The 19552-nt window shown below is 34.2% G+C and overlaps 3 protein-coding genes across 3 annotated transcripts; 2 read left to right on the plus strand and 1 right to left on the minus strand.

The window, feature by feature from the left end:
* Positions 1-2756: 2756 nt before the first annotated feature.
* Positions 2757-5938, plus strand: HELRODRAFT_165015 (hypothetical protein; the record flags this gene model as incomplete). Its single annotated transcript, XM_009030922.1, has 4 exons — positions 2757-2824; positions 4938-5041; positions 5204-5324; positions 5653-5938. 4 exons carry the CDS (start codon positions 2757-2759, stop codon positions 5936-5938), a joined length of 579 nt encoding a protein of 192 aa, XP_009029170.1.
* Positions 5939-11736: 5798 nt separating this feature from the next.
* HELRODRAFT_165016 (hypothetical protein) lies at positions 11737-12661 on the minus strand (the record flags this gene model as incomplete). The annotated part of the gene is made up of 2 exons (XM_009030923.1): positions 11737-11795; positions 12337-12661. The coding sequence occupies 2 exons, from the start codon at positions 12659-12661 to the stop codon at positions 11737-11739; spliced, it is 384 nt and encodes a 127-aa protein (XP_009029171.1).
* Positions 12662-13304: 643 nt separating this feature from the next.
* Positions 13305-17779, plus strand: HELRODRAFT_165017 (hypothetical protein; the record flags this gene model as incomplete). Its single annotated transcript, XM_009030924.1, has 3 exons — positions 13305-14121; positions 14253-15217; positions 17738-17779. 3 exons carry the CDS (start codon positions 13305-13307, stop codon positions 17777-17779), a joined length of 1824 nt encoding a protein of 607 aa, XP_009029172.1.
* Between the last annotated feature and the right edge of the window lie 1773 nt (positions 17780-19552).

Below are 19552 nucleotides of genomic sequence, written 5' to 3' on the forward strand. Positions count from 1 at the left end.
GCAAAAGAAATGTTTAAACTTAATGACTACCTAACAACTAACAATCAACATCACTCTACCCCAAAGCTTACGTACCAAATGACCTTTCAAACAGTAGTCACGTATGGTTAAGAGTAGATCGAGTACCTCGTCCATTGGAAGCACCATATACAGGCCCTTTCAAAGTGATTGAACGTAACGATAAATACTTTAAAATTGAATTGTTACCAGGAAATTTTCAAAATGTGTCAATTGATCGATTAAAGCCAGCTTGTTTATCATTACCTCTAACAGCCAAAACCAGAATAAACAACAAGAATAGTTCGACAACGAACAACAAACTTTCTACAACAGATTCAACAAAACCAGCAACATCAGACACAAAATCTACTGAAACACCAGAAACAGCAACAACAACATCAGGCGCAACAACAACACAAGAAACAAGACTGACGTCAACCAAATCCGAACCAACGACCCAACACTCCAGAAAAGGGGGGCGAATAACATTCAACAAACGAAATGAATATTTTTATTTTTAAACGGCTCGGCCTTTTGTGGGGGACTATTATAGGGATCAAACATTCATTTATTAACTATCTTATGTATTAATTATTATTAAAGATTATTGCAATTTTCAATGTTACCTAATCTATGTTAATTTTTATGTCTTTGCTTCTCTCTCGACTTCCCCCTTTTTCCTGATAGCTTGTAAACGAAACGGTTCGAGATTCACGTGGGAATAAAGATAATATTTTATTACGCCTGAATTGTGTTTGTTTTATTTATTTTAACTCACAACAAGGTGTCTTGTTAGTAGCATAAGTTCGTACTAACATGGCCAATGACAACCAAACTGGAACAACAACTTCAACGAACCGACATGAAAATGCTCCGATGGATGCAACGAATTAGTCTGAAGGACCACATCAAATCTACCGAAATCCTGCGTCGTACTGGTTTAGATGAAATAAAGGACGAATGCCGGCAACATCGTCTGCGGTGGTTTGGTCATGTCAAACGAAGTGGAAACAGTGCCATAACTTCTCTTGCAGATGTTGAAGTACCTGGCACACGTCCCAAAGGCCGTCCAAAGAAGTCCTGGTCGCCAACAATCGAGCAAGACATGAAAGCTCTATATTTAAATGAAATGGATACAACTGATCGTCTAATTTGGCGCAAAAAGTTGATGGCAAAGAAAACAACGTCCTACCTCGAGAAACCGGGTCTCTGGACGCAAAACGAAGATTGATTGATTGATCTTTTTCACATTAACTAATTAGTTAATGTGAAAAAGTTAATGTTTAAAGTCAAGTACCTTCGATGACATGAATAAAGTACATTGACATTTTTTGGAATTGTTATTGTGTAGTCTATATAGTGTCCGCATTCATATCAACAAAATATAATCAATTTTTTCTTATAAACACAAAAGATACACACACATATATATATATATAGTGTCAGAATTATGAAATAATACTGACTAAAAATATTTCAAAGTCATTTAACGCAAAATTAATTCACTCGATAGGTGGTTTGATGCAAAGTAATTCACTCGATAGGTAACTCAACGCAAGTTAATTTACTCAATAGGTGGCTAGACGATTTTTTTTTGTTTTGCAATTTAGATGACGTCATAAATTATTACAAATTATTTTAAAAATTTAATTAGTAGTTTTTTGATTAATTTGACATACCTTGGAAATATTTATGTTTAAAAACAACCGAAACAAAATCTAATTTTGCTTTGATATAGAATTTCTTTATCTTTAAGTAAGAAAAAGAGCGGCCGCTTTTGGGTTGACTAGTTAGGCAGCCTTGAATAATCGGTGCCTATTCTAGTATCTAGGAGACTTAATTCGTGACTATGCCCATTGGCATAGTTTCAGAAACGTCTTAAGTTCTCAAAAGTTGATTTGATACTAGACTCTATGCTCATTGGCATAGTTTCGCACACGTACTAAAGTCACACAATTGGTTCTTAATGTTGTTCTGACTCTTGTTTTTTTTGTGTTGGTTGTGCGAAAGCCAGCCAGACTCGACGGCCCAGTGAAAACAGGCCCTTGGTTGTGCGAAAGCCAACCAGACCCGACGGCCTAGTGAAAACAGGCCAGGGTTGTGCGAAAGCCAACCGACTGACTGACAGGACCAGTGAAAACAGGCCTTGGATTCTGTGAAAACGAATCCGCCTCGTTGTTTTGTTTTTGTTGTGCTATTTGTGGACCTAGGGTTCTTTGCTGGATTCTATACTCATTGGTATAGTTTCGCACACAGCTTACAATTCCCATAGGCTCCGATTTTTGTAATTTTTCTTCATTCATTTTATTTATCTCTCGGAGTTGTATCAACACCACCATCGGTCACACACGTCGAGGTTGTACGATTGAAAGGCAAGAAACATATCCCAAGTTGCCCGACCCAACAAGAAGTTCTAATTCCTGTATTCCAGTTTGTTCATTGACATTATTTTTAACATTGTTCTAGAGTTCAGTTAGTTCAATTCCTTTTCATTTATTTCCGTCGATTAATAAAATTGTTATCGAATATTTTACGCGTTCGTGTGTTACTCAGTAAAATCATATAATTCGAAAAAGCCAGGACTGGTCGAACTCACGATAAAAATATACAAAAATTATTGTCAGACCATAAAAAATTCCCTGAGAAAGATAGAGAAAGAGATTACCTCTCTTTCAGTTCAAATTCCCGACAATTGGCGCCCAACGTGGGGCCTAATTCAATCATTCATTAAAAATTTCCGACAATATATATTAGGGATGCACCGAAGTTCGGCTCCGGCCAAAATCCGGCTTTTTCCAGATTTGGTGGCCGGATTTAGGGCCGGGTTTAAGAGTCTATCAACATTTAAAAATGTTATAAATAGAAAAAAATTTCTTATTGAATTTAATTTATTTTATGTCATCAAGTTAAAGGCTAATTATACATGACACATAATAACAACATCACTATTGTGAGGTGAGCTGGACAATTTTCTTTATGCTATAACGTGGGTTATGCATAAATTATAAGCTGATCTTTGTGTAAAGAATTTGGCGTATCCCACAACTTATTCATATATTTGAACTAACTATTTGCTTTGTGTTATTTTTGGATGTTCAACATGTAGATAACCGTAAATGTGAATATTTTTTTAACGCATGTAAAATAGTAACTAAAATCTAACTAGTAACTAAAATTTTTGAATTTTAAATCCGGCCAAGTCCGGCCGGGAAAACCTAAATCCGGTGCATCCCTAATATAAATATATATATATGTGTGTGAGTGTGTGTGTGATTTTAAACTTCCTCAAATCGACACCAAAAAACTAAATATCCGGTTCCTAATCTTATAAAATCAAACATCACTATTGGCAAAAATGGAAACTAAGTTTTTTTTCAGATGATAGAAAACTTTACTTGACAATGTCACAAAAATGTTCCATTCTAGCAAACCATTACAAAAAAAATCAACGAACAAAAGCTACTTTCTAAATCTAATATCAGAAGTTTTTATCAATATGTCAATAACAAATTGTTTTAGCGACCCCAGGTTAGCAGTTTAAGATTAGATGACAATATTGTAACACACGACCCGTTGGTTATGTATGGCTAATGCACTTAACGACTATTTAGCTTCTGTGTTTACAAATGACAACAGCGACAACTATTCCCTATCTCGTCTTTCAACAAAGTTACTAGAAAATATCTGTTTCACACCTCGCAAAATATTTTTAACTCCACGAAACTTAAAAAATTCAACATCAGCTGGTCCAGATGGCATACCCAATATTATACTTATGATGTGTGCATCAACTCTGGCCCCTGGCAGTTCCACTTTGTCACATTTTCAATTTTTCATTTAGAAGCAATCTATATAAGCCTACCATATAGAAAATTGCATTTGTTACTCCTACCCATAAAAAGAGACCTACCAATTACCCCAGTACCTATAAACCAATTTCTCACACCAGTTCAAGTTGTAGAGTAATGGAAAAAATAATTAACGTAAAAATTTTATCTTTTCATGTAGAAAAAAAATCGATCACTAGTTCTCGACACGGTTTTTTACCTGCCAGATCCACCTGCTCCAACTTACTACAATTTCAGAGTGACCGGATGTCAATTCATCAGCTGCGACGCCATCTACCTAGATTTCCAAAAAACCTTCGACTCTGTCGCACTCAAAGCTAGTTGGAAAATTAGTCCTACGTAATGTCTGGAAAATTGCTTTTTTGGTTGACAGACTTCGTATTTGGTTAACAATTCCGAATTCAAAGTAAGCTATCAAGTTCTGTACCTGTTACTAAAGGTGTTCTACAGGGTGTTGTCCTGGGTCCCACCTTATTTTTTGATTTTCATAAACAAAATTGTTGAGTGCATCTCTTCGCCGATGATAAAAAATTATATTCCGTTCTTCCAACTCAGCTCAACTTCAACAGGTCATTAACGACATAGTTGTGTAGGGATCAAACATTCATTTATTAACTATCTTATGTATTAATTATTTATTATTAAAGATTATTGCAATTTTCAATGTTATTTAATCTATGTTAATTTTTATGTCTTTGCTTCTCTCTCGACTTCCCCTTTTTTCCTGATAGCTTGTAAACGAAACGGTTCGAGATTCACGTGGGAATAAAGATAATATTTTATTACGCCTGAATTGTGTTTTATTTATTTTAACTCACAACAAGGTGTCTTGTTAGTAGCACAAGTTCGTACTAACAGTTGCTTGAGTAGCAAATGGCAACTACCACTTTCTCCAAACAAACATTGCTCGTTTCTTCAATCACCAAGATCTGTTTTAATTCCACATCAATATTCAATTGACCAACAACTTCTAACATGTACAAACGAATTCAAAGATCTAAGAGTGATAGTTGATAACAAATTTAACTTCAATCTTCATATCAGCGACATCACTCACAGATCTTCTTCTCATGCACGTCTAATCGTCAGGTGTTTCACCTCCAGAGATAAAGATCTACTTACGAAAGCTTTTTACACGTATGTACGACCACTACTAGGATATTGCTCACCAGTATCACCAGTCCGCACTACAAGTATCAAGATTGAAAGTGTTCAAAGAAGATTTACCAAATTCATCCCGTCAATATGTCATCTTCCGTAATTAGATTACGAACACTCAAAATTCGTAGATTAATTTTCGATCTGTGCCTGTTGTACAAAATACTACGCAACCTTATCAAAACTGACCGAATCAGTCATTTCATACCTTCACGTTTTTTGTCAACTCGTGGTCATCAATGCCGATTGCAGGATTTCAATGCTAACGACGATACAACAAAATATTTCTACTGTAACAGGATTGTCCGGATATGAACGGTTTGCCGGCAGAAGTGGTTTCCTCAACTTCACTTGCAATTTCCAGAAATCATCTACTATCTATTAACTTGAATAAATTTTTGAATATAATCTAACTATTAATGTTAATATTGTCTCATTGAGAATTATAACCTTTTCATATTATGTGCTTAATCAATTTTGTCAATTAACATTTTCACCGAGCTACCATCGTCATTTACCCATTATTTATAACCACCAAGCTAAATTTTTTTTATTACACCCACAATGTTATTAGTTACATGTTTAAAATTTACTCTTGTACAAATTTACTCTCGTATAAATATATCAAATTCTATTGTAATCTTAGAGTTATTACGTATTTATCTTCAATATTGTTATGTTGGGGTCTCGTGGCCGAGTGGTTAGCGTGTCCGTCTCCGTCTACCACTCTCACGACCCGGGTTCGAATTCTGCAGTTTCTACAGATTCATCCGAGTAGTCGACCCTCGGTCTACCCAGCCGTCCATCCTTTCGAGGCTGGTAAATGGGTAGACGACGTAAGTTGTCGCATTTTGGCCGGCGAGATGGCTCAGTGGTTCGAATGCTCGCTGAGTCAAACATCTCAATGGCTATCATATACTCAGAGTATATGATGCGGTGCTTGCGCGTGCACATAAATACATGTGTACGTCGTGTGAAAAGGATGAACAGCCTTTGTGGCGAAAGATGGCTGCTTTAAATCAATAGATGAGGATTTGAAGAACATAATAACAAAAAACATATATAGATTATATATATATTTGTATGCGTATGTCAGAGCTGCAATAATAAAGACAAATAAAAAAAAATGTTGCCTTATTTATTAATTGTATTATCATGAGATGATTTCTGTTTGTTGATATCTTGTATTTTGGATTTAATTCATTGACGTGCGTTTTTTCTATTGAAAGCTGTTTTTTCTTTTCCTGACCAGATAAATGGTCTGTCATGGCCCTCTGGTCAGTTTGTCATTAAATAAATAAAAAAATATACAGATGGAACTTATTGATCTTAAAGCTTATTAAGTAAAGCTAATTCAGTACTTCACCGCTCAAACTTCAATTGCAATTTTATTGGCGATCACTGACATATAATCATTTTCCAAAACTAAGAAAATTTGTCACTTATCGTCACTTTGTGTCAACATGCGGGCGGGTAGGCATTTTCATCCATGAAATTGATCAAAAACAAACTGAGGTCACGACTTTCGGATTCAAATTTGAGAAATTGTCTGTCGTACAACGAATTCAACTCCCAATATTACAGATTTAGTAAAAGCAAAGCAAAATGAAAACTCTCATTAGAGCCAGATATTTAGTTTGCCTAAATGCAAAAATTAATATTTTATTAAAGACTTAACAGTATATATATACATATCAGATTTATATATATATATATATATATATATTGTCGGAAATTTTAAATGAAAACAACTGGTGTGAGGTTATCTCCTCCTCTATCTTTCTCAGGGAATTTTTTTATGGTCCGACAATATTTTTTGCGTATATTTTTATCGTGAGTTCGACCAGTCCTGTGTGGCACTGGGCTTTTTCGAATTATATGATTTTACTGAGTAACACACGAACGCGTAAAAATATTCGATAACAATTTTATTAATCGACGGAAGTAAATGAAAAGGAATTGAACTAAATAATGTAAAATGTCAATGAACAAACTGGAATACAGGAATTAGAACTTCTTCTTGTTGGGTCTTTGGCACGACATATGTTTCTTGCCGTTTAATCGTACAACCTGGACGTGTGTAACCGATAGTGATGTCGTTACAACTCCAAGAAATAAATAAAATGAATGCGGAAAAATTACAAAAATCGGAGCCTATGGAAATTGCAAGCTGCGTGTGAAACTATACCAATGAGTATAGAATCCAGCAAAGAACTCGAGGTCCACAAATAGCACAACAAAAACAAAACAACGAGGCGGATTCGTTTTCACAGAATCCAAGGCCTGTTTTCACTGGGCCTGTCTGTCAGTCGGTCGGCCTTTTCGAGAACTTAAGGCCGTCGAGTCTGATCGGCTTTCGCACGATCAAGGGCCTGTTTTCACTGGGCCTGTCTGTCAGTCGATCGGCTTTCGCACAACCCTGGCCTGTTTTCACTGGGCCGTCGAGTCTGATCGGCTTTCGCACGACCAACACAAAACAACAAGAGTCAGAACAACACTGGAAACAAATTGTGTGACTTTAGTACGCGTGCGAAACTATGTCAATGAGCATAGAGTCTCGTACCAAATCCACTTTTGAGAACTTAAGACGTTTCTGAAACTATGCCAATGAGCATAGAATCACGAATTAAGTCTCTTAGATACCAGAATAGGCACCGATTATTCGAAGCTGCCTAACTGGTGAACCCAAGGCGGACTCTTTTTGAGAACTTAAGACGTTTCTGAAACTATGCCAATGAGCATAGAATCACGAATTAAGTCTCTTAGGGACCAGAATAGGCACCGATTATTCGAAGCTGCCTAACTAGTCAACCCAGTCTTCCTTCCTTTCCACACCCTTCCTTATCAAAGCAAAATTAGATTTTGTTTCGGATGTTTTTAAACATAAAAATTTCCAAGGTATGTCCAATTAATCAAAAAAACTACTAATTAAATTTTAAAATAATTTGTAATAATTTATGACGTCATCTAAATTGCAAAAAAAAAAATCGTCGTCACCTATCGAGTAAATTAATTTTCACCATGCCCCCTATCGAATGAATAAATTTTGCGTTGAAAACTTTGAAGTATTTTTAGTCAGTATTATTTCATAATTCTGACACTATATATATATATATATATATATATATATATATATATATATATATATACTTTCTGTTTCGGTGCTGTCCCAGTGTTAACCTTTATCCTGCTTATTATAGTTGATTATTGTATATATGTAGGAAGACCATATCTTAAACAGTTTGTCCTATCAATTTTCCTTACTAGAATTTTCTGAAAATTGTTAAAATTGTTAAAAGTAGAATTATTATCAAAGTACTAACGAAAATTTAATGAAACTGTTGTTATCCGAATTCATCATGCAGATAAGGCCTTATTTCGATTTTTCATAAATCATTTTCAGTGCAGGTTTTTTTTATATAGTTTCTTTTGTTATATAGTTTGTTCTTTAGCAAAGTTGGGGTCATATTCTTCATCTTTGTTGTTGTCATTTTCTTATTGACGTTGAAGTTAGTATTAAGGCATCGAGTTGGTAATGATGTTATCTATCTTTGTTGGATGTTTATTCGAGGTTTATTGGTAACTATTAGGACAGCTTCTGCAATTTTTAGATGTATTTGTGTTGTTTTCAAGAATTTGGCGGGTTATTGGAGTCTTATTGACGTTGAAGTTAGTATTAAGGCATCGAGTTGGTAATGATGTTATCTATCTTTGTTGGATGTTTATTCAAGGTTTATTGGTAACTATTAGGACAGCTTCTGCAATTTTTAGATGTATTTGTGTTGTTTTCAAGAATTTGGCGGGTTATTGGAGTTGCATGTGTTGATTGCAAGTGAGATTTGATGGCTCCGCATTGTGAAACGTCTTGATAGTGAAGTGGTCGTAGCACCAATATACGAATGTTGCTGACGTGCACATTCGTCAAGTACCCCGAAAGTAAGAATAGAGGAGTTCGAAGTAAAATTATTGAGAGCAGCAGAAGAAAAATGATTAGAGATAAGAAGAAAACCAAGATAGACAAGAATCAGTAATATTAAAGGAATCATCTAGCAGCCTCAAGAGAATAGTATGATCAACAGTATCAAAGGCAGAGGAAGTCCGATGAGACTATCTTGATTATATCTTAGTTACTTTAAAATTATCAGACCTTACAACAAAGCGAGAAACTTGTTTCTAAATATGTTAGTAACGCATGTATGTATAATCACACATTTGAATTATACATGCTTGTTTCTATGTGCAAGTTTGAGTATGATAGAATTTGTCTAAAAGGTATTGATTCAATTTATACCAGATTAAAATTAATTTGTAATGTTAATAAGGCCTTTGTTACATACTTATGGATGTAATACAAAAATTTACATTAGGTTTGTGACTAGTACAGGCTGCTAGTGAAGCTTTAGTACTATATATATATATAATCTACAAAAATTTTAGCTTTTGAAAGTTTACGGTTGAGCTTTTCAATATTTCTAATAGTAATTTTATAATTATCATCCAATTTATTGAAATTAATACCAACGATTACCATACATCATAAACACCAACAATTTTTGTATTAATTTTAATAAATTAGATAATAATTCAATCAATCAATCTTCGTTTAGCGTCCAGAGACTCAGTTTCCCGAGGTAGGACGTTGTTTTCTTTGCCATCAACTTTTTGCGCCAAATTCGACGATCAGTTGTATCCATTTCATTTAAATTTAGAGCTTTCAAGCCATGCTCGATTGTTTGCGACCAGGACTTCTTTGGACGGCCTTTAGGACGTGTGCCAGGTACTTCAACATCTGCAAGATGTTAACATCTGCAAGATGTTGAAGTACCTGTTGAAGAACACTCGTTTGATATGACCAAACCACCGCAGACGGTGTTGCCGGCATTCGTCCTTTTTATCAACGCAGAATTTCATTAGATTCGATGTGGTTCTACAGACTAATCCGTTGCATCCATCGGAGCATTTTCATGTCGGTTCGTTGAAGTTGTTGTTCCAGTTTGGTTGTCATTAGCCATGTTTCTGCACCATATAACACCGGACGTATTACAGATTTATAAAGTCGTGATCGTAGTGGTAGTGGAATATCACGCCGCATTAATATAGAGGCAAGAAGATGCCATTTATTCCAGGCTGCAAGGATGCGTTCTTTAACGGCAGCTTCAGCTGTTCCAGCACAATCTAGAACATCCCCTAGATATTGAAACGATGTGACTTTCTCTACCTTAATGGCTTCAAAAACATTGCTATATCGAATTTGTTGTTGTGGATTGATGCAAGCAGAACAAACAAAATTGGACACTTTAGATAAAGTGCCAATTATTTTTGAACAACGTTTATGACACCACTGGTTACACTGCTGATATTTGATTGAATTGTTACCTACACCAGCTTTATATTAAATTAGATAATAATTATAAAATTACTGTTATAAATATAGAAAAGCTTAACCGTAAACTTTCAAAAACTAAAATTTCGGAAGATTTTATCAAATATCGCATCAATTATTATAGTCTCCTACCAGCATAAATTAAAATATATATATATATATCTACAAAAACAAAATTAAAGATCGTAGAAGCGTGTGTGTTTTCTACATTGATGTATGCATGTGAGGCTTGGACGTTGAAGAAAAGAGACAAAGACAAACTGGAAGCATTCGAGATGCATTGTTATAAAAAGTTGCTGGAAATCAGTTGGAGACAAAAGATAAGAAACGATGCCATAAGAAAACAACTTGGAAGACAAAAAACTGTGTATGAAAGTGTCAAGGAAAGAAAGCTGGGTATCTTTGGGCACATCTGCAGAATGACAGACGACAGACTGATCTAAAAAGTACTGATGAGAAAGAGGGACTGGAAGAAAAAAGTGGGAAGAACTGTGAGGAAGTGGATGGATGATATCACGGAATGGACGGGGGTTGGAACATTGGGCTCAATGAAGATGGCGAGAGAAAGAAAAGGATTTTGGAGAGATATAAGAATACCATCGGCTTCAACGGTCCCTTAAGGGATTACAGAGGATCATTGAATGAATATATATATTGAAACGATGTGACTTTCTCTACCTTATGGCTTCAAAATGGCTATATATATATATATATATATATATATATATATATATATATATATATATATATATATTATTAATGAAAAATTTAATAAAGCGCTAATTCAAAGAATCTCAAAAGCGCTATCAAAAAAAAATATATCATGGCATAATCAACATAAATAAATGAAAAAATTTTAAGAAAAAAAAACACAGTCTTCATTATTTCCTTAATCTAACATCGCACAATAAACAAAATAAATCACTCAGTTATAACGAAAATAAGTAAGTTTTCAGTTTCCTTTTAAAATCAGGCAGGTTCAACTCCGGATCTCTTAGAAAGGCAGGCAAATTGTTCCAAACAGACGGTCCCAAGACGGCGATGTTACGAGACCCCATATGAAGACACGAAACTGGGACTAGCAGCAAGTTCAGATCATGAAACCTCAGATGCGTTCCAGAAGGTCCCTTAAGAGATTACAGAGGATCATTGAATGAATATATATATATATTGAAACGATGTGACTTTCTCTACCTTATAGCTTCAAAATGGCTATATATATATATATATATATATATATATATATATATATAGTATCAGAATTAGGAAATAATACTGACTAAAAATACTTCCAAGTCCTTCAACGCAAAATTAATTCACTCGATAGGTGGCTTGATGCAAAAAAGTTCACTCGATAGGGGGCCTGATGCAAGTTAATTTACTCGATAGGTGGCTAGACGATTTTCCTTGTTTTGCAATTTAGATGACGTCATAAATTATTACAAATTATTTTAAAATTTAATTAGTAGTTTTTTTTTGATTAATTTGACATACCTTGGAAATTATGTTTAAAAACATCCGAAACAAAATCTAATTTTGCTTTGATATAGAGTTTCTTTATCTTTAAAAAAAGGAGATGGTCCGCACTGGGTTGACTAGTTAGGCAGCCTTGAATAATCGGCGCCTATTCTGGTCTCTAAGAGACTTAATTCGATATTCTATGCTAATTGGCACGGAAACGTCTTAAGTTCTCGAAAAGAGTCCGCCTTGGGTTCACCAGTTAGGCAGCTTCGAGTAATCGGTGCTTATTCTGGTATCTAAGAGACTTAATTCGTGATTCTATGCTCATTGGCATAGTTTCAGAAACGTCTTAAGTTCTCAAAAGTGGATTTGGTACGAGACTCTATGGTCATTGGTCATAGTTTCGCACGCGTACTAAAGTCACACAATTTGTTTCCAGTGTTGTTCCGATTCTTGTTGTTTTGTGTTGGTTGTGCGAAAGCCAACCAGACTCGACGGCCCAGTGAAAACAGGCCAGGGTTGTGCGAAAGCCGACCGACTGACTGACAGGCCCAGTGAAAACAGGCCCTTGGTTGTGCGAAAGCCAACCAGACTCGACGGCCAGGGTTGTGCGAAAGCCGACCGACTGACTGACAAGCCCAGTGAAAACAGGCCTTGGATTTTGTGAAAACGAATCCGTCTTGTTGTTTTGTTTTTGTTGTGCTATTTGTGGACCTAGGGTTCTTTGCTGGATTCTATACTCATTGGTATAGTTTCGCACGCAGCTTGGAATTTCCATAGGCTCCGATTTTTGTAATTTTTCTGCATTCATTTTATTTATTTCTCGGAGTTGTATCGACACCACCATCGGTCACACACGTTGTATGGTTGTACGATTAAACGGCAAGAAACATATCCCAATTTGCCCGACCCAACAAGAAAAAGTTCTAATTCCTGTATTCCAGTTTGTTCATTGACATTATTTTTAACATTATTCTAGAGTTCAGTTAGTTCAATTCTTTTTCATTTACTTCCGTCGATTAATAAAATTGTTATCGAATATTTTACGCGTTCGTGTGTTACTCAGTAAAATCATATAATTTGAAAAAGCCCAGTGCCACACAGGACTGGTCGAACTCACGATAAAAATATACAAAAAAATTATTGTCGGACCATAACAAAATTCCCTGAGAAGAATATAGGAGGAGATTACCTCACTTCCAGTTCCAAATTTCCGACAATTGGCGCCCAACGGGGGCCTCGAATAACAATTTTTCAAGTTATTGAGGTTTCCATTTTACTTTTAATTATTACTTCAGTTTTGGAAGTATCGAGTTTTTTTTTACGATTGATTTACTGAGTAACTCGTTGTAAAATATAACAATTTTTCTTGTTTTTGCATTTCTATTACATTATTGAGTAATTGCACACATTCGATATTTTGATAGTATTAAGATTTGTATTTGAGTTGCACTATGCCAAATCGCAAAACACACCCTAGGCAAAGTGAGATGCCAGATGAGGAAGCAAATGTAAATAATAGAATTTTTAGTAAAACTAAAGAGTGGAAAGTTAGTAGATTTAATGACTCAGAGAATATAACTGAGTATTTTTGTCAATTTGAAATAACCGCAAAAGTTAATAAATGGACATCACAAGAAAAAGCACTATCCCTTTTGCACGCACTAGATGGGAAAGCAAGAGGTGTATTTCACGAATTGCCAGATATTGATACAGTCACGTATAACGAGATTAAAGAGCTGTTGTTTAAACGATTTGGACCATCAAACTATTCAGAAACATACGAATATAATTTATCGCAGCTTAGATTACAAAATGATCAGAACATTCGAGATGTGTCTCAGGAAGTTAACAGACTATCAAGACTATCCTATCCAGAGTTAAGTAATGACATGAGAGAAAAGTTTGCAGTAAAACATTTAATTAATGCTATTGGTAATAAAGACATCATGTTCTATGTAAAAGACAAAGAACCAAGAACATTAGATGAAGTATGTCAGCTATATGAAAAATATAAAGTTTTATCAGATGATGGCAAGAGAAATCATTCGAGATCTCTAGTTCAGATAGTTCAAGATAATGACGAGTTTGATGACAAGAAATCCAATGTTGTTAAACAAGATGATCCAATTACAAATATGAATAACAGAATAGAAAAATTGTTCAGCATGATTGATGAGATTAAACGAGATAAGTTTGAAAACAGAAATAACAGCCAGAGAAAAGCTTTTAACAATAAGTTTGGAAATAATAATTTCATCAGAAACAACAGTGCGATTGACAAAAAAAAAGTAGTTACCAGCAAAATAATGGAAACTTCAGTCAAACGAACACTAATAACTTCAGGCAAAAAGTTGGTAGTTTTAAAAATACGACGAGATTAAATCGAAACGTACAAACAGTAAAAACACCCTCCAAGTGTAACCATGATAAGGAAGCATTAGTTCATGTAGAAGCTGTATTTAGAACTAAACATTTAAAATGTCTACTAGATAGTGGTGCAGATGTGAATCTTTGTCCAAAGAAATTTGTTGATGATTTGAAAATTTTGAAAAGTAATAAGGAATTGTATGCAGTTAATAACATGGAGTTAATAGTAAACGGAACAATTACACTGGCATTAGAACTTAAGTATCAGAAGATTTTTACAACTTTCTATGTGTCACCAAACGTTGATCATATAATTTTAGGGAAGAATTGGTTATATAACAATTGCATTTGGAATTTTGGAAGGAGTAGTATTGAAATAAACGGAAAAAGTTACAACCTCGTAAAATCTAGACAAGAAACAGATATAAGCTGCATTTCGAAAGTTACGGCTGTCATTCCACCCCGCAGTGAAATGTTCATTCAGACGTTTATAGAAAAATCAAATTTGAGGCTTTTAGGACAGGATACAGCATGGTCAACTAGCATAAATAAAGTCAAAAACAATTTGCTAACTGCGAGATCATTAATTGATGTCAATAAACCGTCTACGAGTATTAGAGTATGTGACATATCAGATGAAAAAGTTGAAATACCTAAGGATCAAGTAATCACCAAATTACATGAAGTTGTTGTAGTTGATGATAAAGTTCAAGAATCAAATAACAAACCCACCAATGTATATGATGAGACTATAAACACAATAGTTGATGAGGTACATTCCAGTGTTCCAGATAATATTCGTAGTAATTTGAAAAAGTTGTTGCTGAAGTATAAAAACATTCTCTCATTAAGCGAGTTTGATTTAGGAAGAACTAATGTAACGCAACATGAAATTGATACCGGAGCAAACAGACCATTTCGCCAAGCTTTGCGACCGCAACCTAGAGCACATCTACCAATCATTGACAATTTGTTAGAAGAGATGTTACAGCAAAAAGTTATAGAACCTTGTCAGAGCGAATGGGCTTCTAATTTAGTATTAGTTAAAAAGAAAGATAATTCCTACAGATTCTGTGTAGATTATAGAAAGTTAAATGAAATAACGATTAAAGATGTGTATCCACTTCCTCGAATAGACTCATGTCTCGATTTGTTGTCTGGATCCCAATGGTTCAGTTCATTCGATTTAAGATCAGGATATCATCAGGTTGAAGTTCATCCTAAAGATAGAAATAAGACCACTTTTGTTTGTCATCGCGGTACCTTCAGATTTCCCAGAATGCCATTTGGACTTTGTGATGCCACATTTCAAAGATTAATGGACAATATCATGATAGGATTAAATTTTGAGACCTGTTTAGTTTACTTAGACGATATAATCATATTTAGTAAAAATTTAAACGAACATTTAAAAAGATTAGAACTGTTGTTTCAAAGATTGCACCAGGCGAATTTAAAGCTCAAACCGTCGAAATGTCATTTAATGCAGAAATCAGTTAGCTGTTTAGGTTATATAGTTAGTGATAAAGGGATCGGAACGGACCCTATTAAAATTGCAGCAATTAAAGATTGGCCAGTACCAACTACACTAAAACAAAGTAGAGCGTTTGTAGGTTTGTGCCAGTACTACAGACGATTTGTACCAGATTTTTCAGAAATAGCAGCTCCGTTACATGAATTGACAAAGAAATGTAACAAGTTTCAATGGACACTCGAATGTCAAACTGCTTTTGATAGATTGAAAGAAAAATTAATCAGTTCTGAAATATTAGCTTTACCTAATGACAAGGATGCGTTTATTTTAGATTGCGATGCTTCAGATAAAGCCATGGGTGCAGTACTTTCACAATTACAAGATGGAGTAGAAAAACCCATTTGTTACGGTAGTCAGTTATTTAATAAACATGAGGTGAATTACAATGTAACCAGGAAAGAATTACTTGCAATTATAACATTTGTGAAAAAGTTCAGGAAGTATCTGGTCGGACGTTCATTCAAAATAAGAACAGATCATGCAGCGCTTCAGTGGTTGAGAAAAACACCAGAACTAATAGGACAACAAGCGAGGTGGATTGAAATTCTTGAAGAGTACGATTAGGCTATTGAGCATAGGCCAGGGAGTAAACATACAAACGCTGATGGATTGTCGAGAGCAGTGTGTGGTGTTATAACAGAAAATAAAGTAGATAACTGTGTTGATTGGGTTGCAGAACAAGAGAAAGACAAAGACCTATCCTTAATTAAAGACGTCATCAAACATTCTGTAGTACCAGATTTGAGTCAATTTGTTGATAAAGGAAAAGATGTTAAAATATTACTTGCACAGTATGACAACTTGTTTTTAACAGATAAAGGTGTATTGAAGAGACGAATTAACAATTTTGATCAGATAGTTGTTCCCTACACAATGCGGCAAGAAGTACTTAGAGATTTGCACAGTGGGATGAATGGAGCCCACCTAGGAATCAAAAAGCTAACATGGCAATTTGAAAGATTTTATTGGCCTGGATGGAGGAAGGACGTTGAATTAACCCACAAATTATGTGAACAATGTAACAAATTTAACCGACAAAAACATTTTAAACAAGGTGAATTACAGCCAATGTTGGTCGGTGAGCCATGGGAAAGATTAGGAGTTGATATAACAGGGTCACACCTAGAGTCAAGTAAGAAGCATAAATACATCTTAACTGTCATCGATTATTTCACGAAGTGGACAGAAGCTATTCCTTTGAAACGCGTAGATGCATCTTATGTTGCTCATAAATTAATTCAAAATGTATTTTGTAGATACGGACTACCAAAACAGATACTAACCGATCAAGGTAAGAATTTTGAATCTCAGTTATTTAAAGATATCTGTGAACAACTTGGCGTAGATAAAATCCGTACCACTACCTATAAACCCTCAACAAATGGTCTGGTAGAAAGATTCCATAGAACACTCAATAAAATGATAGGAAAAGTGATAAATAAGAATCATCGAGATTGGGACGAAATTCTTCCATACGTAATGTTTGCATACCGAACAACAGTGCAGAGTAGTACTGGATTTTCACCTTTTTTCCTAATGCATGGTAGAGAAGTGTGCATGTCTGTGTGTTTAAGTAACCAACCATGTGATTTTATGCTACATTTTGATATTAAATATAAAATAAATCCTCAACATTATTTTAAATTAATTATTGATTTTAAATGGTCTGGTAGAAAGATTCCATGGAACACTCAATAAAATGATAGGAAAAGTGATAAATAAGAATCATCGAGATTGGGACGAAATTCTTCCATACGTAATGTTTGCATACCGAACAACAGTGCAGAGTAGTACTGGATTTTCACCTTTTTTCCTAATGCATGGTAGAGAAGTGTGCATGTCTGTGTGTTTAAGTAACCAACCATGTGATTTTATGCTACATTTTGATATTAAATATAAAATAAATCCTCAACATTATTTTTAATTAATTATTGATTTTAAATTTGAAAAATGTTAACAAATTTAAAATATACAACAAAAAAGGATATAAAATACAAAGATGAGATTTTCAAAAAAAAGCAGTAAAGAAATATTAATAACGATATATTAATTATTTTCATCAAGTAAAAACGATTAGTTTAATGGTGTCAACTATTATACTATAACTGAGACTCCGTTTATTTAAAGAATAAATTCTTAACCGGCTGCAATACCGACAACTACAATGAGTCCCAGACATATCGAGACTATCAGATAAATGTTGAGAGTTCTCTGCTTGAAAGCCCGTCCCTAAAAATTTATTTAAAAATTTTTAAAACAAAAAAATTATTTGAAAATCGGCATGTTTTATGTAAAATTGGACTTACCACAGGTTCAGGCTTGACTTTTGAAGCTTTAGCATTTATCACTTTCTGGTAGTAAGCTAATAAAATAAAAGTTTTGCTATTAATACAACAAATTAAAGTCTAGTTTCAAAAATAAAATGGCTTAATATGATCAACGAATTGAGAAACAAAACTAAAAAATTGCAAATAAACAGACTCTTGAATAAACAAAAAACCTTTGCAACTGTATATGCAATTATTGATGAAAATCACAGCATGTTCGGCGTTAGTCAACTTTCAATTTTACTTTTCGATTTTTCCAAGGGTTGCATATGACTAACAACCATCTACGACCAATAATTAGCCAGACCTGCGATCACTTACGTCATTGCAAAAAAATACTCAAAATAATTTCACCCTACACCCCTAACAGCTATAACCTAAAATCAAGTAGGGAATTCATAGATTTATTGTTTACAACAAAACCATCCATTAACACCAAAATAGCATCTTTGGATGTGGAGTCACTCTTTACAAAAGGACTCTGATAAAAAACACAATCAGCATAATAATAGAAAGAATATACAATTCCAGTCATTCACCACTACCAATTCCAGATGATGAATTATTTGCGCTGCTAAGAATATGTACAGTACAGCCAAAGCGCCTTTCGTTAGCCTGGGTAACACACTATATCAGCAAATAGCCGGTGTAGCAATATGCTCTCAATTGGGAGTACTTTTCACAAACTTCTAAGTTGGACATATCGAAGAACTGTTATTAAAAATGAACTAACCTAATATAAACTGCCGATATGTTGACGATATATTTGTTACATATGAAGATGATGATCAAATAGCAAGACTTCTACAACGACTAAACTCGTCAAAATTAAAGTTTACAATGGAAAAATCAACTGAGAATAAACGACTTACTAATACAAAATGTGCAAAATGAATTTAAAATCTCAGTATACACCAAAGCAACAAAGGTTTATGCCTCAATGGCGATATGTGAATGTTGTCAAAAATATCTAGAGAGCACGATTTCTGTCTTTGTAAACCGAGCCTACACGCACTCTTCTGATATAGAGAGCAGGAGAACATAACTAGATAGAATCACTTAACTACTTATTAATAATGGATATAAAAATTCGATGATCCAGAAAATAATAGAACGCAAAGAACAAAAAATCATCAACAATATGGAATAGATACGATACAACGATACATTTTATTTGTCTCCAAAACAAAGGAAAAAAGAAGACAGGATGACCATAAAATGTTTACAAGTAACCTATCAAGTATAGCCACCTTAAACATAGGTAAAAAGAAAATAAAATTAATTTCTATAAAAAAACAAATCATAGATACACAATATACATATGCATAAACATATATATATACATACATATATACATATATATATATATATATATATATATATACATACACATACATACATTTAACATAGATTAAAGCTGAACCCGGATATGATTATTACTTCCTTATAGTTCTAATCAATTATGGGTTCA

The sequence above is a fragment of the Helobdella robusta genome (genome assembly GCF_000326865.2).
Source record: "Helobdella robusta unplaced genomic scaffold HELROscaffold_7, whole genome shotgun sequence".
NCBI classification, from domain to species: Eukaryota; Metazoa; Annelida; class Clitellata; order Rhynchobdellida; family Glossiphoniidae; genus Helobdella; species Helobdella robusta.